Consider the following 23318-nt stretch of genomic DNA (forward strand, 5'->3'; position numbering starts at 1 on the left):
TGGTATTAGGACAATTGGACTAGCCCATTCACTCTGGGATTTTTCGATGACCCCCAGGCGTAACATTGTCTTTACTTCCTCCGATATGGCTTGTCGTCGAGCCTCCGGTACCCGGTATGACTTCAGGCGTACCTTCAGGTGGGGCTCGGTGACAATATCATGTCGTATCAGACTGGTCCTACCGGGCAGCTCGGAGAAGACATCGGGGTTCTGCTAAACCAACCGTCTGGCCTCTCGCCTCTGAGTCTTGGTGAGGGCTTCTCCAATCCTTACTTCCGGTTCGTCCTCTCCGGAGGTCGCTGGAGCCGGATGTGAACGACCCGAAGAGGAGGGAGGTGGGGAAAAAACAGCCATCAGGCTTTCCCGTTCCTGCCAAGGTTTTAATAGGTTGACATGGTATATTTGTTCAGGTTTCCGCCTACCGGGCTGCAATACTTTATAGTTAACCACCCCGACTCTTTCCTTTATCTCGTAGGGGCCTTGCCACTGAGCCAGGAATTTACTCTCCGCCGTGGGGATTAATACCAACACCCGATCCCCGGGTTTAAAGGTCCGCACGGTGGCTTGTCTATTGTAGCGGACGCTTTGCGCGGCCTGAGCCTCCTGTAAATGCTCCTTCACAATTGGCATGACCGCGCTTATGCGGTTCTGCATACCCAAAATGTGTTCAATCACACTTTTATGGGGGGTGGGCTCTTGCTCCCATGTTTCCTTTGCCAGGTCCAACAATCCCCGGGGATGTTGCCCGTATAACAATTCAAAAGGCGAAAACCCCGTGGATGCCTGTGGCACCTCTCGTATGGCAAACATCAAATAGGGAAGCATCATATCCCAGTCTTTCCCGTCTTTGGAGATCACCCTTTTGAGCATGGTTTTCAGGGTTTTATTGAAACGCTCGACTAAACCGTCCGTTTGAGGATGATACACAGACGTACGCAACTGCTTGATCTGGAGTAGCCGGCATAGCTCTTTGGTCACTTTAGACATGAATGGGGTCCCCTGATCCGTAAGGATCTCCTTGGGCAACCCCACCCAGCAGAACACAGCAAACAACTCCCGAGCTATAAGCTTCGCCGCAGTATGTCTGAGAGGTATCGCCTCTGGATACCGGGTGGCATAGTCAACGATCACTAGGATATGTTGGTGCCCTCGAGCAGACTTTACGAGGGGCCCCACCAGATCCATCCCTATCCGTTCAAAAGGGACTTCTATAATGGGTAACGGCACCAACAGACTGCGAAAGTGGGTCATGGGTGCGGTAAGCTGACACTCCGGGCAGGTTTCGCAGAACCATTTTACCTCCCCAAAGACCCCGGGCCAATAGAACCTTTGCAATATTCGCTCCTGCGTTTTCTTGACCCCGAGGTGGCCACTCATCAGGTGTTTGAGCCAAGTCGAGGACCCGCCGGCGATACGGCTGGGGCACCACCAACTGTTCTACCCCCACGCCCCGTATTTCATCTACCCGGTAGAGTAAATCTTGCTTAAGAGCGAAATGGGGGTACCTTACCTGGGCACCGGGCAGCTGTGCCACCCCATCAACTACTGTCACCCGACTCCGGGCATGTATTAACGTAGGGTCCTGGAGTTGGGCTGTCCCAAACGTATCCGGGGACGCCTCCAACTCCGGGATGGGCTCGACCATCTCAGCCTCTCCTGCCAATACCTCTAGGGGTGACCTATCGGGTTCACACTCTGTCCCTATCATGGTGACCCCTATGGCAGGCATCCCGGATTCAGGATTGTAGGGCTCAGGTCCCGGACTGACCAATATCTGAGGGGACTTAGGGGGTCCCCTCCATAAAGTCCAAAAATAGGGCAGATCCCTTCCTAGGATCACGTCATAAGGAAGAGTGTTAAGAAGTCCCACCTCATGTTGCACCTGACCGCAAGGTGCTGTGATGGTGACAATCCCCGTGGGATAGTCTCGGCGGTCCCCATGTATGCAAACCACCCCCACGGTACGTCCTGTGGCCTTTACTTTAGCCCTCCAAGGTGGATCGCACAAGGGTCACTAAGCTTCCGGAATCCAACAATCCTGTAACCGGACATCCATTCACCTGTATTTGGCACAAGTGGGGCTCCGTCTCTGGGGAGACCAGGTCAGCGGTACACACCACCTGAGCATACATTGAACCCCGCCGGGTAACCCCACAATCCATGGGCTCCGTGGTGAGTGGACACTGGGCTTCCATATGTCCCACCCGCTGGCACCGCCAACATCTAATGGGGACGGAAACCCCCTTGACGGGTTGTCGTTTAGGGTACAGAACCTTCCGGACCTCAGGAATGGCGGCCGCGGCTTCAGACGGGACGGTAGGGGACTCCTGCACCGTTGTCAGCGGTGGGTCCTTGGCCCTAGGCTTGGAGGGGCCGGACCGACGGGCGGTACGCAAAGTCTCAGTGTCCCGTATCAAGTCCTGCGTAGCCACATGCCGCTCTACCAGGGACACTAATTGGCCCAGGGTACTCGGGTCTCCCTGTCCTACCCACCGTTGAACGGTGACGGGTAAAGTGCGCACAAAACGATCCACTACTACCCTTTCCACCATTTGCGCCGGGCTCAGAGTGTCAGGCTGCAACCACTTTTTTACAAGATGCAACAAGTCATAGGCCTGGGAGCGTACGGGTTTGGCTTCCTCATAGAACCACTGATTTACCCGCTGAGCCCGTACATAGGTATTCACCCCCAACCGAGCCAGTATTTCGGCTTTCAGGGTCACATAGTCAATGGCGTCCTCGGTACAGAGGTCCAGGTACGCTTTTTGGGGTTCCCCCGTCAGATAGGGCGACAATACCTCAGCCCACTGGGGGGTCGGCAGCTTTTCCCGCTCGGCCACCCGCTCAAACACCGCCAGGAACGCTTCCACATCATCCCCCGGGGTCATCTTTTGCAACGCTTGTCTCACCGCTTTCCGGACGCTGCCGTCGTCATCCGGTCCCAGGGTTGTTGCTGCCGGTCCGGCACGGATCGACTTGGCCAGGAGAACCATCTGTTCTTGATGTCTTTGTTCCTGCAATTGCAAGGCTTGCTACTGACGTGTATTGGTCTGAACCAGCTGTTCTTGGTGCCTTTTGTCCTGCACTTGCAAAGATTGCTGCTGACGTTCCAACGCCCGGAGCAGGTGTGCATTGGTCTGTTGCTGCTGTTCATTAGCCTGAGCCAGCTGCTTTAGTATGTCCTCCATTGCGTCACCGGGTTTTGGCTGTAGTATAGCCGCCCGAATCCAGGACATGTGCTACCGGGTCACCAGGGAAGGATGCTACACCTCACCGGGCTGGCATGCCCGCATTCTTCACCATATGTGAGGTAGCGTGGTCGGCTGCGCAGCAGAAGACACGGGATCCAGGCATTAAGGTTCACAGCACACGGTTTAATGTCCAAAACAAAAGTCCACAACAATATACATGTGCCTCTCCAGCAGAGAGCTCAGGGAGTTCTGTTCACTCCCTCACACCCGGCACACCTGCCCTCGTTCCTGTTTCCTTCTAACCCTTCCTTAAGCCTGTAGGGAAACAGCATTAACCCTGTAGTGGAGTTACTTTCTATCATGGAGGGAGCACAACCGGGACGAGACATACCGGCCGTCATAGATAACCCCGGTCACAGTCTCACAATATATATATATGTGTGTATATATATATATATATATATATATATATATATATATATATATATATATATATATATATATATATATATATATATATATATATATATATATACACATACACTAGAAGGTGGCCCGATTCTAGCGCATCGGGTATTCTAGAATTTACGTATTTTGTAGTTAATGTATGATTTTTGTGATATATATATATATATATATATATATATATATATATATATATATATATATATATATATATATATATATATATATATATATAATATAGATGCTGTGTGTAGTTGCCAAGTGTTTGTGTAGGGCGGGCGCTGTTTATGTTCTGGGTGTTGTCTGGGGGTGGGGGGGTGAGTGCGGTGTTGTATGTGTGTTGCGGTGTGTGTTGCGTTGTTTGTGGAGCGCTGTGTGTCTGCAGCGTTGTGTGTGTGTGGTGCTGTGTGTGTTGCGCGGTTTGTGTGGGTGTGGAGTGCGTGTGTGTGTTTTGGGGGGAGGTATGTTTTGTGCAGTGTGTGTGTTGTGCGGTATGTGCGTATATTTATGTATGCCGCGGTGTTTGTGGGTGTCTGTGTAGGGTGGTGTTTGTGGTTCCCAGTGTGTGGTGTGTTGTGTGGCGGTGTGTGTTTTGGGGGGAGGTGTGCACCCCTATCGTGCTCCATCCCCCATGCTGCGCACCCCCCATCGTGCTCCTTCCCCCATGCTGCGCATCTCCATCGTGCTCCATCCCCCATGCTACGCACCCCCCATCGTGCTCATCCACCATGCTGTGCACGCCTCATCGTGCTCCATCCCCCATGCTGCGCACCCCCATCGTGCTTCATCCCCCATGCTGCGCACCCCCCATCGTGCTCCATCCCCCATGCTGCGCACCCCCTATTGTACTCCAACCCCCATGCTGCGCACCCCCTATTGTACTCCATCCCCCATGCTGCGCACCCCCCATCGTTATCCATCCCCCATGCTGCGCACCCCCCATCGTGCTCCATCCCCCATGCTGCACACCCCCCATCGTGCTCCATCCTCCCTGCTGCACACCCTCCATTGTGCTCCATTCTCCATGCTGCGCACCCCCCATCGTGCTCCATCCCCCATGCTGCGCACCCCCCATCGTGCACCATCCCCCATGCTGCGCACCCCACATCGTGCTACATTTCCCATGCTGCGTACCCCCCATCGTGCTCCATCCTCCATGCTGAACACCCCCCATCGTGCTCCATCCTCCATGCTGCACACCCCCCATCGTGCTCCATCCCCCATGCTGGGGCCGCCGGGGGCGGGTCCGAGCGTGGCAACGTGTGCCGGGGGCGGGGCTAAGTGGTCGATGCGTCGGCGTATGCCGGCTCCCTGCACATGTGTACCGGGAGCCGGTGTACGCTGGTAACCATGATACACATCGGGTAACTAAGGGAAGCGCTTCCTATACTTATGCGATGTGTATCATGGTTACCAGCGTACACCGGCTCGGTCACGATCCCAGCATCGCAAGGTTATGTCCGCCGGGGGCGGGGCCGAGCGTGCCAACGTGTGGCGGGGCGAGCAGGCGAGGCGTCAGCGTATGCCGGCTCCCTGCACATGTGTACTGGGAGCCGGTGTACGCTGGAGCGGGGCTGAGCGGGCGAGGCATCAGCGTATGCCGGCTCCCTGCACATGTGTACTGGGAGCCGTTGTACGCTGGAGCGGGCGATGCGTGCGGAGGGCCGGGGCGAGCGGCTAATCCATGCGGGGGGGCGGGGCCAGGCTGAGGCAAGTCGCCAATCCGTGGGGGGGGCGGGGCCAGGCCGAGCCAAGCGGCCAATCCGACAGTTGTCACTCTAACGACACTGTCATGGTGACACAATTTTGGAGCAAGACAGACAGACAGACAGAATAAGGCAATTATATATATATACTAGAAGGTGGCCCAATTCTACGCATCGGGTATTCTAGAATTTACGTATTGTGTAGTTAATGTATGATTTTTGTTATATATATAGATGTTGTGTGTAGTTGCCAAGTGTTTGTGTAGTGCGCTCTAAATGTTCTGGGTGTTGTCTGGGTGTGGCGGGGGGTGAGAGTGGTGTTGTTTGTGTGTTGCGTTGTTTGTGGAGCGCTGTGTGTCTGTAGCGTTGTGTGTGTGTGGTGCTGTGTGTGTTTGTGCAGTTTGTGTGGGTGTGGAGTGCGTGTGTGTGTTTTGGGGGAGGTATGTTTTGTGCAGTGTGTGTGTTGTGCGGTATGTGCGTATATTTGAGTGTGCCGCGGTGATTGGGTGTTGTGTGTGTGCGGCGTTGTCTGTGTGTGTGGGTGTCTGTGTAGGGCGGTGTTTGTGGTTCCCAGTTGTTGTGCGGTGCGTGCGTGGTGGTGTGTGTGTGTGATTTGGGGGGAGGTGTGCACCCCCCATCGTGCTCCATCCCCCATGCGGCGCACCCCCCATCGTGCTCCATCCTATATGCGGCGCACTCCCCATCGTGCTCCATCCCCCATGCTGCGCACCCCCCATCGTGCTCCATCCCCCATGCTGCGCACCCCCCATCGTGCTTCATCCCCCATGCTGCGCACCCCCCATCGTGCTCCATCCCCCATGCTGCGCACCCCCCATCGTGCTCCATCCCCCATGCTGCGCACCCCCCATCGTGTTTCATCCCCCCATTCTGGGCACCCCCCCATTGTGCTCCATCCCCCACGCTGCAGCCCCCCCATAGTGCTCCATCCCCCACACTGCGAACCCCTCAGAGAGGAGTATAATAGGAAGAGTATAATGGGAGGAGTATTCCTGGGGAAAGAGGAGTATAATGGGAGGAGGGAGGAGTAGTCCTGGGGGGTGGTGGACAGGTGCCCAACGTGTGTTGGGGGCGTGGCCTAGCGGGCATCGCGTGTGGGGGCATGGCCTAGCGGGCATCACATGTGGGGGCGTGGCCTAGCGGGTATCACGTGCGGGGGGCGTGGCCTAGCGGGCATCGTTTGCGGGGGGACGTGGCCTAGCGGGGGACGTGGCCTAGCGGGCATCGCGTGCGGAGGGCGGGCCTGGCCAAACGGTTAATCCATGCGGGGAGGCGGGGCCAGCAGGCATCGCGTGCAGGGGGCGTGGCCTAGCGGGCATCGCGTGCGGGGGGCGGGCCTGGCCAAACTGTTAATACATGCGGGGGCAGGGCCGAGCCGAGCGGCCAATCCATGTGGAGGGGCGGGGCCAGGCCGAGCCCAGCGGCCAATCCAACGGTTGTCACTGTAAGGACACAATTTTGGAGCAAGACAGACAGACAGATAGATAGACAGACAGACAGACAGACAGACAGACAGAATAAGGCAATTATATATATATATATATTTTTATATAGTAGAAGTAAGAGTCCCGGTGCACCGCCTACTCCGCGTATTGCTGTGTGTTCAGCTGTTTAAGCCCCAATAAGCCATGGAGGGGATCCTGGTGCAGACTCATGGTGTAAGCCACAATTAATCCAAGGGAGAAAGAGAGTCGCACTCCCAGATGATCACCGTATCACTCCGTCTTTATTTCAGAAGAAACATGAAGGTACAGGCAGTGGGGAGGGTGAGACAAGCCATACAACGCCAGACGACGGCGTGCCGTTTCACTAGGACTTAGCTTCCACGGGTCCAGTTCAAACTGCTATGCAGCACCGCCCTTTTAACACAAATGGTGCGGGTACTGCATTAGCAGAGTGATTTAAAATGCAAATGCAAGTATACAATTAGTTACCGCAGAAAACAGGTGAATACTTTCAGGGGTATTGACATATAACAGTCTAACACGCATATCTCTTTAAATAAAAATATATCAAAGGGTAAACGAGTTCACTATCCTTTCAAGAATAAGGCTATGTGCGCACGTGTGCGCTCTGCACCGCACCGAAAATGTGCGCTTCAGAGCGCAGCTGAAAAGCTCCGTTCTGAAGCGCATGGTGCCGGCAGAGAACGTGTGCTCTGCATGCTGCCTCTCCCTATAGACAGCATGCAAACCGCACGAAAGAAGTGACATGTCACTTCTTAGAACGCAGCGATTCGGCAAGCAGCCGAATCGCTGCATTCTAACATGCCACATGCGCATGGCTCCTGCACAATCTCCATAGATTGTGCGGGGGACGCAGGACGCATGCAGTTACGCTGCGGTGCAGAATGCAGCGTAACTGCATATAATACGCACACGTGCGCACATACCCTCAGATAGAATCTGATCATGCATTATAGCAAGCACATTTCTCAAGATACTATAATCTAATATGTAAATTTTCTTTTCAGAAGTATAGTATATAACAATATAAAACAGAAGCTGTTTATCAAAGTCATGATCAGATAGTGCCATTAATAGAAGGGTACCGCAGTCAATGTGTCGCATAATCAGCATATCAAATAAAAGGAGGGTATTTAAAGGGACTGTATCGCATTTTATTTTTTATTTTTTTATTAAAATAAGTGATTCTGAAATGAAGTATTTCTAATTCAAAATGAAATTCGTAGCTTATTTAGTTTTTATGTAATTCTAATTTTACTTTATGCACGGGGGCCATGTTGGATTTGCTGTGTGAGTAACGACAGTTACACGCACCTTTACGGCAGCCCCTGTGCATAGAGAATAGTGGTCGTCATCCGACCCTATGTTTAATGTTACAGTGGGTGTGTGCTGTGATCTGTACGCGCCCCCTGGGCTGTCCATATCACAGCAAAGGGCAGATTTCAGCGCCATTTTTGTGGAGATTCAATCCACGCTCTTTGCGCCACTTTACACCTGTCAACCGCCGGGATGTAAGTCCGGGACGCCTCCACTCCCCCCGCTACCGATCACACAACCCTCCCTCCCTCTGTTCTCACCAGCCCCCGCCCCCTGCCGTTACCGTCTGTTATTAAATCACGTCCCTCTGCTGTCCCCAGCCCCGTTCTGGCGGCCGCCGGTGTGTGTGTCCTCCCTCTGCTCTCACCAGCCCCCTGCCATTACCGTGTTATTAAATCACGTCCCTCCGCTGTCCCCAGCCCCGTTCTGGCGGCCGCCGGTGTGTGTGTGCTCCCTCTGCTCTCACCAGCTCCCTGCCGTTACCGTGTTATTAAATCACGTCCCTCCGCTGTCCCCAGCCCCGTTCTGGCGGTCGCCGGTGTGTTTGTCCTCCCTGTGCTCTCACCAGCCCCCTGCCGTTACCGTCTGTAATGAAACCCCCTCCCTCCTCCAGCTGTCCTCAGCCCCGTCCACGTTCGTGTGTGTGTGTGTGTGTGTGTGTGTGTGTGTCAACCCTTCCGCTTGCTACCCTGTGTGTACTGGTGATACGGTCTGCTGAGCTGTGTATCTAATCCTCCCCTGTGTGATACTGTGTGCTGAGCTGTGTATCTAATCCTCCCCTGTGTGATACTGTGTGCTGAGCTGTGTATCTAATCCTCCCCTGTGTGATACTGTCTGCTGAGCTGTGTATCTAATCCTCTCCTGTTTGATACTGTGTGCTGAGCTGTGTATCTAATCCTCTCCTGTGTGATACTGTCTGCTGAGCTGTGTATCTAATCCTCCCCTGTGTGATACTGTCTGCTGAGCTGTGTATCTAATCCTCCCCTGTGTGATACTGTGTGCTGAGCTGTGTATCTAATCCTCTCCTGTGTGATACTGTGTGCTGAGCTGTGTATCTAATCCTCTCCTGTGTGATAGTGTGCTGAGCTGTGTATATAATCCTCTCCTGTGTGATAGTGTCTGCTGAGCTGTGTATCTAATCCTCTCCTGTGTGATACTGTGTGCTGAGCTGTGTATTTAATCCTCTCCTGTGATACTGTCTGCTGAGCCGTGTATCTAATCATCTGTGTGATACTGTGTGCTGAGCTGTGTATCTAATCCTCTCCTGTGTGATACTGTGTGCTGAGCCGTGTAACTATTCCTCCCCTGTGTGATACTGTGTACTGAGCTGTGTATCTAATCCTCTCCTGTGTGATACTGTGTGCTGAGCTGTGTATCTAATCCTCTCCTGTGTGATACTGTGTGCTGAGCCATGTATCTATTCCTCCCCTGTGTGATGCTGTGTATCTAATCCTCTCCTGTGATACTGTCTGCTGAGCCGTGTATCTAATCATCTGTGTGATACTGTGTGCTGAGCCATGTATCTATTCCTCCCCTGTGTGATGCTGTGTATCTAATCCTCTCCTGTGAGACAACTACTGAGCCACCGTACTGTGCCAACTACTGAGCCACCATACAGTGCCAACTACTGAGCCACCGTACTGTGCCAACTAGAGAGACAACTACTGAGCCACCATAAAGTGCCAACTACTGAGGCACGGTACAGTGCCAACTACTGAGCCATGGTACAGTGCCAACTACTGAGCCACGGTACAGTGCCATCTACAGAGCCACCGTACTGTGCCAACTAGAGAGACAACTACTGAGCCACCGTACAGTGCCAACTACTAAGCCATCGTACTGTGCCAACTACTGAGCCACCGTACAGTGCCATCTACAGAGCCACAGTACAGTGCTAACTACTGAGCCACCGTACAGTGTTATCTACAGAGCCACCGTACTGTGCCAACTACTGAGCCACCGTACTGTGCCAACTACTGAGCCACCGTACTGTGCCAACTACTGAGACACCATACAAATGTACAAAAAAGCACCTGTTGCAAAAAAATGCGGCAACAACGCATGATTTTTTACCGCGTTTTTTTGCTGCGTTTTTATCATTGAACAATGCCATTGAAGATTGTTTAAAAAATAAAAAAAGATAAAAGGTCTGACATTTCCTTCTTCAATATGTTCTTCATTCTCCACTAGTGTATGCAGGAGAGCAGACAGCTGCAGAAATACAAGGCTCAGCATACTCCATCCAATAGTGTATGCAGGAGAACAGACAGCAGCTGTAGAACTACAAGGCTCAGCATCCTCCATCCAGGACTGTATGCAGTAGTTTTTTGCCCCCCCCCCAAAAAAATGACGTGGGCTTCGCCATATTTTTGTATGCTAGCCAGGTACAGCAGGCAGGTACGGGCTGCCACCAACCCCTAGCTGCCTATTTGTACTTGGTTGTGAACCAAAAATATAGCGAAGCCCTTTTTTTAAATTATTTCATGACTTTCATGAAATAATTAAAATAAAAAAATGACGTGGGCTTCGCCCAATTTTTGAGTCCAGCCAGGTACAATTAGGCAGCTGGGGATTGGAATATGCAGTGCAGAGTACCCAAGCTTTCTGGGCACCCAGGCTGCGTATTGCAGTCCGCAGCCACCCCAGAAAATGGCGCTTTCATAGAAGCCCCATCTTCTGGCGCTGTATCCAACTCTCCAGCTGCCCTGATGCCGGGTGGCTCCCTGGGTAATAATGGGGTTAGGGCTAGCTGTGTATTATCAACTGACCCTAAGCCCGAAATTCATGGTGTTACGCCAATATTAGAAATGGCCACCATGAATTTCTAGTAAAGATGAAATAGAACACAACACACAGAAAAATATTTTTATTAGAAATAAAACACAACACAATTAGTGACTCCATCTTTATTGAAATAAAGAACCCCCCTCCGCAGTAATCCTGGGTCAAGGGTCCCGCGCCATCCAATATCATCTGATCGGTTGGCTGGAAGGCATACCGATCAGATGATGTGTCAGGATCAAGGATGTGAATCACATCACACATCAGCTGATTGTATAAAAGCTGTTTATACAATCAGCTGATGCATCAGTGGAGAAAAAAAAAAAAAACCCCTACACACTTACATGCTGGCTCCTGTCCGATCGCTGCAGGAGCTGCCGGTGATCAGCTGATAGTCTCCTGACGGCATCAGCTGATAGCCGGGCGGTAAAAAGCTGGCATCACCGCGCGACCTGCGATCAGCTGATATGTCAGGTGACTGCATCAGGTGATCCTCCGCCAGGTCCTGCATCCATCGGACGAGCCTTGGAGCCGGCACACAGCCACAGCGGCGGTACCGTAAGAGTAGCTGGGAGCGGGCATGGCACCGGGAGTCTGCAGACAGGTGAGGTATGTCTTTTTTATTTTTTTCTACAGTTCACTTGATTTCCAGCTGCTACATCTCCCGCGCGGGAGCGGGCCTTCCGACCGCGCGGGAGCGGGCCTGCGGCGCACGGGAGACTGATGGCTGCAGTCTGTATATATGTATAAATGTGTTTCCTCTTTACTTCCGGGTGGAGCTGTATAATTCATATACAGTCACCCAGAAAATGGCGACACATTACTATGAAATACACCTCCTCCCCTTTTGGGTGCAGTGTAACACCCAAAAGGGGAGGAGAATAGGCATGTCATCTAGTGACTGCCGAAATTTGCAGCTATCGTAATTCTACTAAGGATTACTATAGCTTTTTGATGTGTACACAGGAAGATGCTCCCCCTACTGGCAATTATACGTATTTTTAATATAAAAGTTTTATTTTACATATTTAAAAGTTGAAATACATTAAGAAAATAGTTGTTACACAATTATAATATTGGTAGCTGATTTGGCCTACAAAAAAAAAAATTAGACGATACAGTCCCTTTAAAGAAAGACAGATAAATCGTTCCTGTCATTCAGACCTAGCGGTCCCATTGCGTTTAAATCTAAGATCAATCTGGATTCTTTTTGCAATAGCATGCGGTGCGTATCACCACCTCTGCTGCTGGGGTTAACCTTAAACAGGCCAGCAAAGGACAGTAAATTAGAGTTACTATTATGGCACTCCTGCATATGTTTAATAAATCTTGCTGAACCTACCCCTGATGTTATAGATTTACAGTGTTCCCTAAAACGAACATAAAGGGGCCGAATCGTTTTTCCGATGTAATAATGGTTACAAGGGCAGAATATTGCATACACTATATAGGTGGACTTGCATGATATAAAATCATTAACCCTAAGGTACTGACACCCCACTTTTACAACATCTCCCGTTTTATGTGCAGAACAAAAGGGACAGTTCCCACATCTAGAATTACCCTTAATCTTTTTCCTATCTAACCACGTCTTTTCCTTTACGGGCATAAATCTATTTTTTACTAGGAGGTCACCTAAATTATGGCATCTTCTGTAAGATACCAAGGGACCCTCCTTAACAAGATCTCTAAGATCCTTGTCATTCTTTAACAGGTGCCAGTGTTTTTTTTATGCTGGATCTCACGATATCAAACATAGAATTGTATTTAAAATTAAAAAAAAGCATTCAGTCAGGACTGATAGGTGAGCAGCAATGTAGGGTTTGCCCCCTTGGCTTTTTTGGAGGCCAGGGGAGCACACCCTCTTTGGAAGAGGATGTACGTTTACTCCTCAGTTTAGATAGCTCAGGTACTACCTCGACCGATTCAGCAGGAGGAATTAATCCTGACTATACTGTACCTACCCCTTTTAAAAAAGGTCTAAAATCTACGTTTTTCCCTCCATTGACCCCAGGTAATAGTGTGGACTTATTCCAGGAACTAGTAATGAGAGACCTGGAAGCCCTTAGGTATATACCACCTGTAAAAAATCTGTCTGAGAACGAGTCTAAAGCCCTCAGGCTTTTGCAGAACAATCGGGACATAATAATTAGAAGGCTGACAAGGGGGGTGCGGTAGTTCTGCTGACCAAAAAAGCCTATCAAGCAGAGTCTGAAAGACAGCTAAATAATGCCAATGTGTATAGGAAATTACCCAATGATCCTACTTGGACATATGTGAAGCAATTAAGAAGCTTCCTATTTAAATGGGTGAATAATAATATCTTAACAAAGAGTACTGCTGAAAAGCTATTACCTGTTTTTCCACAAAAAGCACATTGGTATTATTTACCTAAAATACACAAAGGCTTGTCTTCCCCCCCCCGGCCGCCCCATAGTCTCGGGCATAGGATCCGTAACTGAACCCCTTTACCAATACCTCGAGTGGTTGCTGAAGCCTGTGTCTAAAATGATTCCCTCCTACATAAGAGATACGGGTAATTTCATGGATATGCTGAATGAATTCCAATGGCAGGACGGGTTCCAGCTGGTCTCGCTGGACATTGAGAGTCTGTACACCCGGATCCCTCAAGATCTGGGTGTGCAGACTGTCAAAAAAGTCCTGATGAAATTTGGGCAGGATCCTTCCCTGGTGGCATTTGTGGCAGAGGCATTTGACTTTGTACTCAGTCATAATGCCTTTACCTTTGGAGAGCAATGGTATTTGCAATGCGGGGGTACTGCAATGGGTACCCCCGCAGCTTGCGTTTTTGCAAATCTCTATCTATCTAGCGGCTTTAGAGGATGAACTGATCTACGGATTTGGTAACCCGTTCCTTAAACATATAAAGATGTACGCAAGATATGTGGATGATGTATTTCTGGTATGGGATGGCACTAAACAAGAGTTTGAGCATTTTGTTACTTATTTAAATACCACCAATATTTTTAATATGCTATTCACTAGTCAGTTTGGCGGCCAGGAACTCATTTTCCTGGACGTCAAACTGACTGTGAATGATGGGACTATCCTTAGGGAGGTCCATAGGAAACCTACAGCCGTTAACAATCTGCTGCATTTCAGTAGCGCTCATCCTTCCCATACCAGGACTTCTCTACCATACAGTCAGTTCTTGCGTTTAAAATGCATTAACAATGATTCTTTGAAATTTGAAGAACAAGCCTCTGATTTGAAGGCACGCTTACTTGAACGAGGTTACCCTTCTAGGATCATAGAAGCCACATTAGATAGGACCGCAACTGCGAACACTGGTCATGCCAGATCTCGCAAAAAAACTTCTAAAAAAATACCAGGGGTAATGCCGAATGATGCCACCGGGGATAGATGCGCCTTTAATTTTAAATACAATTCTATGTTTGATATCGTGAGATCCAGCATAAAAAAACACTGGGACCTGTTAAAGAATGACAAGGATCTTAGAGATCTTGTTAAGGAGGGTCCCTTGGTATCTTACAGAAGATGCCATAATTTAGGTGACCTCCTAGTAAAAAATAGATTTATGCCCGTAAAGAAAAAGACGTGGTTAGATAGGAAAAAGATTAAGGGTAATTTTAGATGTGGGAACTGTCCCTTTTTGTTCTGCACATAAAACGGGAGATGTTGTAAAAGTGGGGTGTGAGTACCTTAGGGTTAATGATTTTATATCATGCAAGTCCACCTATATAGTGTATGCAATATTCTGCCCTTGTAACCATTATTACATCGGAAAAACGACTCAGCCCCTTTATGTTCGTTTTAGGGAACACTGTAAATCTATAACATCAGGGGTAGGTTCAGCAAGACTTATTAAACATATGCAGGAGTGCCATAATAGTAACTCTAATTTACTGTCCTTTGCTGGCCTGTTTAAGGTTAACCCCAGCAGCAGAGGTGGTGATACGCACCGCATGCTATTGCAAAAAGAATCCAGATTGATCTTAGATTTAAACGCAATGGGACCGCTAGGTCTGAATGACAGGAACGATTTATCGGTCTTTCTTTAAATACTCTCCTTTTACTTGATATGCTGATTATGCGACACATTGACTGCGATACCCTTCTATTAATGGCACTATCTGATCATGACTTTGATAAACAGCTTCTGTTTTAGGCTAGGTTCACACACTGCGTTTTTTTGACGCTGCGTTTTTTGCGGCAAAAAACGAACAAAAACGCACCCGCGTCAAAAAAACACGGCAAAACGCACGGGTTTTGCCACGTTTTTTTGCTGCGTTTTGCTGCGTTTTTGCTCACTGCGTCTTTATGCGTTTTTTATCAGTGAACAAAAAAAAAAAAGGTCTGATGTCATTTCCTTCTTCAATGTGTTCTTCATTCTCCATTAGTGTATGCAGGAGAGCAGACAGCTGCAGAACTACAAGGCTCAGCATGCCCCATCCAATAGTGTATGCAGGAGAGCAGACAGCAGCTGCAGAACTACAAGGCTCAGCATTCTCCATCCAGGACTGTATGCTTGAGGGAGAGTCAGGGGGAGCAGACCTACAAGGCTCAGCATCCTCCATCCAATAGTGTATGCATGAGAGCAGACAGCAGCTGTCGAACTACAAGGCTTAGCATCCTCCTTCCAGGACTGTATGCAGGATTTCTTTGCCCCCCCCAAACAAAAAAAATGACGTGGGCTTCGCCATATTTTTGTATGCTAGCCGGGTACAGCAGGCAGGTACGGGCTGCCCCCAACCCCCAGCTGCCTATTTGTACCCGGCTGGGATCCAAAAATATAGGGAAGCCCTTTTTTTTAATTATTTCATGAATTTCATGAAATAATTTTTAAAAAAAAATGACGTGAGCTTCGCCCAATTTTTGAGTCCAGCCGGGTACAACTAGGCAGCTGGGGATTGGAATCCACAGTGCAGGGTGCCCATGCTTTCTGGGCACTCCCGCTGTGAATTGCAGTCCCGCAGCCACCCCAGAAAATGGCGCTTTCATAGAAGTGCCATCTTCTGGCGCTGTATCCATCTCTTCCAGCTGCCCTGATGCCGGGTGGCTCGCTGGGTAATAATGGGGTTAGGGCTAGCTGTATAGCTGGCCCTAAGCCCGAAATTCATGGTGTCACGCCAATATTAGACATGGCCACCATGAATTTCTTGTAAAGATAAAAAAAAAACACAACACACAGAAAAATATTTTTATTAGAAATAAAACACAACACAATTAGTGACTCCATCTTTATTGAAATAAAGAACCCCCATCCGCAGTAATCCTGGATCAAGGGTCCCGCGCCGTCCAATCCGGATCCAATATCATCTGATCGTTTTGCTGGAAGGCAAAGCGATCAGATGATGTGTCAGGTTCTAGGGGCTGAATCACATCACACATCAGCTGATTGTATAAAAGCCGATTATACAATCAGCTGATGCATCGGTGCAAAAAAAAAAAAGAAAAAAAAAAATACTTATGTGCTGATTACCGGCAGCTCCTGCAGCGCAGCCTGATCCCGTCCGATCGCTGCAGCAAATGCCGGTAATCAGGGATGAAGTCTCCTGACGCATCCGCTGATAGGTGAAGCCGGCCGGCCGCTGGCATCACCCCGAGACTTACGATCACCTGATGCGTCAGGTGACTGCATCAGGTGATCCATCGCCAGGTCCTGCATCTATCGGAGATGTCCCGGCCGTCTGCACACAGCTGGAGCGGCGATACCGTGAGAGGAGATGGGAGCGGGCATGGCACCGGGAGTCTGCAGACAGGTGAGTATAACTTTTTTTTTTTTTTTTTCTACTGTTCACTTTTGTTTTCGCAGCCGCTTCCACCTCCTGCCTGTACATGGCGCCGCACGGTAGCATACATGCCCAGGACGGGAGGTGGAAGCGGCGGTGACGGTACCGGGAGGATTCACGCTTCTGTGTTTACTGACAGAAGGAATCCTCTTCCTGTACACGTCACTTTACTATCCACCTCCTGCGTTTATAGCTGCGTTTTTGGTCTTAGAAACGCACCAAAACGCAGCTATTTGCGTTTCTCATTGCGTCTTTCAACATCCCATTGCACTCAATGGATGAAAAGCGCAGTGAAAAACGCGGGAATAATTGACATGCTGCGTTTTTGTGGCACCACAAAAACGCAGCTGAAAAAAAACGCTGTGTGCAGACAGCAAAAATGAAAACTCAGACTTTGCTGGGGAAGCAAAGTCATGCAGTTTTCTGAGCAAAAACGCACCCGAAAACTGCGCAAAAACGCCGCGAAAAACGCACTGTGTGAACTTACCCTTATATTGTTATATATTATACTTCTGAAAAGAAAATTTACCTATTAGATTATAGTATCTTGAGAAATGTGCTTGCTATAATGTATGATCAGATTCTGTCTTACTCTTGAAAGGATAGTGAACTCGTTTACCCTTTTGATATATTTTTATTTAAAGAGATATGCGTGTTAGACTGTTATATGTCAATACCCCTGAAAGTATTCACCTGTTTTCTGCGGTAACTAATTGTATACTTGAATTTGCATTTTAAATCACTCTGCTAATGCAGTACCCGCACCATTTGTGTTAAAAGGGCGGTGCTGCATAGCAGTTTGAACTGGACCCGTGGAAGCTAAGTCCTAGTGAAACGGCACGCCATCGTCCGGCGTTGTATGGCTTATCTCACCCTCCCCACTGCCTGTAACTTCATGTTTCTTCTGAAATAAAGACGGAGTGATACGGGGATCATCTAGGAGTGCGACTCTCTTTCCCCCTTGGATGGATGGATATATATATATATATATATATATATATATATATATATATATATATATATATATGTTGTGAGATGCCGAGGGGAGAAGTACGAGAGAACAGGTATGTTTCCCCTCGGTTCATTTCATATACCTGCATGTACTGACTGTGGAGCAGTCAGTCCATGCAAATGGTCTGGGAAAAGCTGAGAAAGTTATATCTAGCTCAGCAATAAGTTAGTCACTGAAGCCTGTTTATTTCAGTGTAATTTTGGGCTCGGTTTTTCCTGGAGTAATCAGTAGGAATGGCAGTGGGACTGGTTGCTCCCTTCTTTACATTCAATCCAGGTTTTGATCCCTCACTTGATCAGCTGAAATAATCAGGAGGCATTCAGTGAAAGGAGCCTGCTGAGGAGAGGTACAGGCTCATGGCTGCTGCTGCTGAGACTCAATACCTCCACTGGCTGTGCTGAGGAACCCACACAGTAAGAGAATACTGTTTTGTTTGTTACATAGGTTTATTTTGTAGTTAGCATTCTGTTGTTAGTTAGTGGCCAGACGGCCTTAGACCTTTATTTTCCTGTTTTTTGCATGTGTAACACTGAGGGATAAGTGTACACAATAAACACGGCAGTGGCCGTATCTGTGTGGAAAATGCCAGTCTGCCGCTGTCATCTGTGAATCCATAGCCACTTGCTTGGACCAAAGCAAAGATCCCAGCTGAGCTATATTCCCTGTCTCACAATATATATACAATTTATTTATTTATTTTTTTTCTGCTTGTAGATGCCCGAATGGAAACTGGAGCCAAAGTCACAGGTGGTGAAGGATTTAATGCTGAAGGCGTTCAGGGTCTAAAAGCCTTGGGAGTCAGAGACTTGTCTTACAGACTGGCCTTTTTAGCATGTCATGTGGGGGCCACAAACCCTCATGTAAGTAGTTAAGGCCACAGAATGTGACCATTTTAAACTTTTTTGCACACAGTGCTCTGATTGCCTGTGTGTGTGTGTGTGTGTGTGTGTGTGTGTGTGTGTGTGTGTATTGTCATTGTTGTTCTCGTTCTTTTTGTTTTTATTTTTTTTACAGTTTGGGGGTAAAGATTTGAGAGAGGAAGACCAAACCGCAGAAAGTATAAAAAATCAAATGACTGTTCAAGAATGGGAAAAAGTATTTGAAATGAGTCAAGATAAAAATTTGTACTATAACTTATGCACGAGCCTGTTTCCTACAATACATGGTACGTTCTTGATGGCGAATGCCTCTTTTACATAGATTGAATCAGTGGTTTAATGATTGTCCGTTTTAACAGAATAATTGTAGGCTACCAGGAGCTTTGAGAGATTCCCATTCTCATGTACTGTACATTGCTTGAAATCATTGGGAGTTAAAAATACTCTGAAAAGCACCACTCCACTGGTTTTTGTCTTTTTTCAGTTTCTTGTTTTTTATTTTCCTAGCTCTGGAGTGGCACAATAAATGTTAAATGTTAGTCCCTTGCCCCTGTCATATACTCCCTTTCCAGCAGCTTTATCGTTTTTCAGAGCCGCTTTGGTCCCACAACGCCATTTTGTACTAGAGAGGACAGGATAATGTGGAGAATCTCCATTTCAACACTGCAGCTGGAATTGCTCTCCAGTTCAACACTGAACAGAGTAAAGATCTGTTTCGTCATACAGTATCAAGACATTTAAGAGCATTTGGACTAAAAGTTCATTATGCACTGACCAAACCTCTTTAGCAGAAAGAATCAAAAGGCTTGACCTTTGGTGAGAAGCATGTTGTGTCAACAGCGGAGAAGTGGCCACAGTTCATTTTAGTGATGAAAACAAGTTTAATTTATTTGGGTCTGGGGGAAATATTATGTTCGTCGACAAACTGGGGAAAGACTGAACCCAAAGTGTGTTAAAAAGTTAGTGAAAGGTGTCTGAGGAATGTTTATTGCAGCAGGAGTTGGACCTCTCATGCAGCTACATGGCAGAGTTGAATGCTAGTGTGTATCAGAACCTTCTTCATCAACACGTGGTTCCTTACTTGTGTTTATCACTCAATCAGTCATCAATATTCATGCAGGACAAGGCCCCACACAGTCACACAGCAAAACGGGTAATGCTGTTCCTTGAAACAGAAAACATTAAAACAATGAAATGGCCAGCCCAGAGTCCTGATCTAAACCCAATAAAAAACCTCTGGAAAATCCTTGGTGACAAAGTTATGGACAAGAAACCCACAACAGTCAAAGAACTGTGGAAGAGACTGGAAGATGAGTGGACCAAAATCACACCAGAGCAGTGTGTGAGACTAGTGATGTCCTGTGGCCGCAGATGTGCTGAAATCAAAGTCCTGTACACTTCCTACTGATTGTTGACTGTTGTTACCTTCAGAAAATTGAGTTATAATCATTCTCATAATTGGAGAACAACAATGACTGTAGCACAGAGATATAATCTTTCTCTTGCTACAGTCATTCCTGTTCTCTAATTATGATCATCACGATTTGGGCAAAATAAAGGTTTTATGTTGATTAAACTTTGGATCTCTTGTAAAACACTTCTCTAGTGGCATGGTGTACCCCTTACAAAAAACCTTCACAAATTGATCACTGCGGATTACATTTCTGAAAAAAACAGAGATCATATATTATTCTCTAATTTTGATCTCCAGTGTAGAGAATGGATAAATATTTACATTCAGCAACTTAGTAGAGACGTTTCATTCGATTAGTCATTTTCTTCTGTTTCAACTGGTGAAACCTTCATGCTGATGGATTCCAGCCAAGACCTTTTACCACACTGATCACCACGGCTCTGAATATATATATATATATATACACACACATTTGCCTTCAGAATAAAAATTGTCCCACACTGGTCCCTTGAATACAAATATGTATTACACCAGAGCTTTTTCCCATAAACAAAGTTAGTATTTAAGTTAATTTACTCAGTAAATCTTAGATTAATAATTTCCCCAATTGGATGAGTTTTAAATTTAAAGTGTTCCTATGCTGAGATCTTATAAGGGTGCCCCTGCTATGTACTGTTTAATGCAGGGGTACGCAACATTTTTTTGATCCAAGGTCCACAATGCCATACTGAACCAATCACAAGGGCTGCAAAAAAATGTGAAGGGATACTTACATGAATAGATCACTGGAAGCATCATCAGTACATTAATGCATTACCAGAAGAAGTTTTAAATATTTGAGGTGGATTTGGAGCATTTTGGCTCCCAAAAAAAAATATAAATTAATAAGTTAGCACTCTGCCCCTTTTTATCTATAGATGGCCACTTATATAAATTGGTCACTGTGACTACCCCCTACCCCCCTCCAAAATCCTTGTGCTATGTCCCCTCTCCCATCACTTAAATCAAATTCACTTTCTTGTGTCCTCTCGCCCACTCATTCATCCTATTCATTACATCTTTTGTGTATGAGGGCTTGGGGTGGTGGTGTCAAAGGCGAGGGGCTTTGGATGTCCTGGCACTCTAATACAAGACAAGGTCCTGGCTGAGTGTGTAAACTTCAGTAGTGTGGACTATGTGAAGGTAAATGAAGCATGCTGTCACTGTTATCGACTGGCTAGAACCCACAAATAATCTGAGACAAACAGTACCTTTTCCTACAAAGGATATTTAGTAGACAGGTTCAACACTTCTTTAGTTACAACTAGAGATGAGCGAACCTTTCAAAGTTCGGGTCGCCTATTGGGACGGGGTCCGTCTCCGATATTACACCATTAACAGAGTGAGAGATGGATGAACAATCCAAAGCATATTTTTTCCATGCAATACAGAATGACCATCAAATAATCCATCACACGGAGGGTAAAAATAGTCCAAAAATGGCATAAATGTCCCGGAGTTCATTCACAATCCTCCAGAAGTCCTTCTCCAGGGAAATCTGAGTTTCTCACAGTCTCTCTGGGGTACTGGCCGCAGCCTCAGCGTCTCCCTTAGAGGTTCAATGTTCTTCTCTTATCAGTCTCACCCAGAATGACTAATCCCACAGGTAAACAGAGTTTAGGTGGATCCCAGGCCCCTCCCCCAGACCTAGGGACAGAAGCACTTCAAGGGGATAGAACCTGACTTAACAGGACAAACAATATATCGAATAGACAGACCACCACGCCCAAAACATGAACCTACACAAAATGGTACGTAACCCACAATATCACACCATCACACCAATCTTTGATGAACTTCCAAATGTTTGTCGAATGATCTGTTGTACATATTCGAACCCCATTGGATTCAATGTGAGACCAAACCTAAGGCAGAGGAAACCCCTTTTAGGGGGTTCAAAAAGGTTCCAAAAGAGCAAAAATATATCTTTTACAGTGCAGCCCCACTGTTTTGGTGTTGCCATTAGCTGCATGCACTATTGACATAAGAAATATTGAGGTGGATGGTATAGGGCTGGTGCTCATACCCCTGCCATTACAGACAAGACACAACTTGGAGACCCATCTTCGAGCATTAATATTTAAAAACATTTCAGGCAGACAGCAGTATAGTGGCATCAATTGCCCCCCCATCCCCCCATTTCTCCATAGTGTCTCTGCACAGCAGTGAGGTATGGTCCATGTAACACACAGGATGTGTGGCATTTCCATTTTTAAATGTAAACAAACAGCAACCATGTCTTCTGCAGCAGTGCATCCAGGCCAGGATAGTGGCCTAGAAATTGCTGTAAAACCAGATTGAGGAGATGAGCTATGCAAGGTACATGTGTGATGTGGTCCAGGCGTAGGGCCACTACCAGGTTTGTACCATTATTGCACATGGCCTTCCCTGTCTCCAGGTTCACTGGAGACAGGCATTGATCAAACTCTGTCTGCAGCTGTGTTACTGCGGTCTCCAATGCATATTCCTTTCAGGACTACCTAATTGCATTGAGCCATTGCTGCTCAGTACAGAGGTGGGGTGAATTCTCTCTGCACTGTTGGAACGTGTGTTACATTAGGCGAAAGGTTGAGGGTGGAGGTGGAGAAAGATCCAGAGGTTTGTCCTGCAAGCCTCAGGGTTTTTAAGACTTGGTAAGCAGCCCCTTTTTTGCCTGCCCCCACAGCCACCAGCGAGATAAACCATCCCTGGCCATGCTTGCTCATCAAGGTGTCAGTGATCAAATGCACCCTGGGAGAGATTACCTATTCTTTGAAAAACTCTGCGACATGTTGGCATAGTGCAGGCCCAGCTTTATTAGAGAAATAATTGTGACTGGGCAACTAATACTGGTGGACTGAAATGACCATCAGCTTTCGGAAACCCTTTGTTATCCTCTGCTATCCCAATCCTTGCCCTGACAGTGATCCTCCTCCTCTTCCTAACCCGACATTACAGTACAGTGCATGTGCGTCTTAGATATGAGTCTCATCATAATCACCTTCACCCTGGGGGTTAACATCTGTTGACAAGGGTCTGGATCCTGCTCTGACCCTACTTTGTCCGGTCCCTGATCCAACTGACAAAGATTTTGGGCATTGGTGCACATGCTTTCCTCCTCTTCAGTCTGTGAATTTTTTTGTAGCAGGCCTCTTATGCCCATGGGATAGAATGTGTGAATAGCTTTGCAGACTCACAAATGTGAGTTCCTCTTAATCAGTTTGTCAGTTGGAGAGTTGTGACGAGGGGGTAAACTAGTGTAATTGGGGTGGCACCAC

General features: G+C 47.6%; 1 protein-coding gene across 1 annotated transcript in view; it reads left to right on the plus strand.

The window, feature by feature from the left end:
- LOC142243927 (maternal DNA replication licensing factor mcm6) overlaps positions 1-23318 on the plus strand; it is a 470818-nt gene that overhangs the window by 269504 nt on the left and 177996 nt on the right. Inside the window, exons 6-7 of the mRNA XM_075316119.1 lie at positions 18445-18590; positions 18745-18895. Coding sequence (XP_075172234.1) covers positions 18445-18590; positions 18745-18895 — 297 coding nt within the window. The remainder of the gene's footprint in view (positions 1-18444; positions 18591-18744; positions 18896-23318) is intronic.

The sequence above is a fragment of the Anomaloglossus baeobatrachus genome, chromosome 6 (assembly GCF_048569485.1).
Source record: "Anomaloglossus baeobatrachus isolate aAnoBae1 chromosome 6, aAnoBae1.hap1, whole genome shotgun sequence".
NCBI lineage: Eukaryota > Metazoa > Chordata > Amphibia > Anura > Aromobatidae > Anomaloglossus > Anomaloglossus baeobatrachus.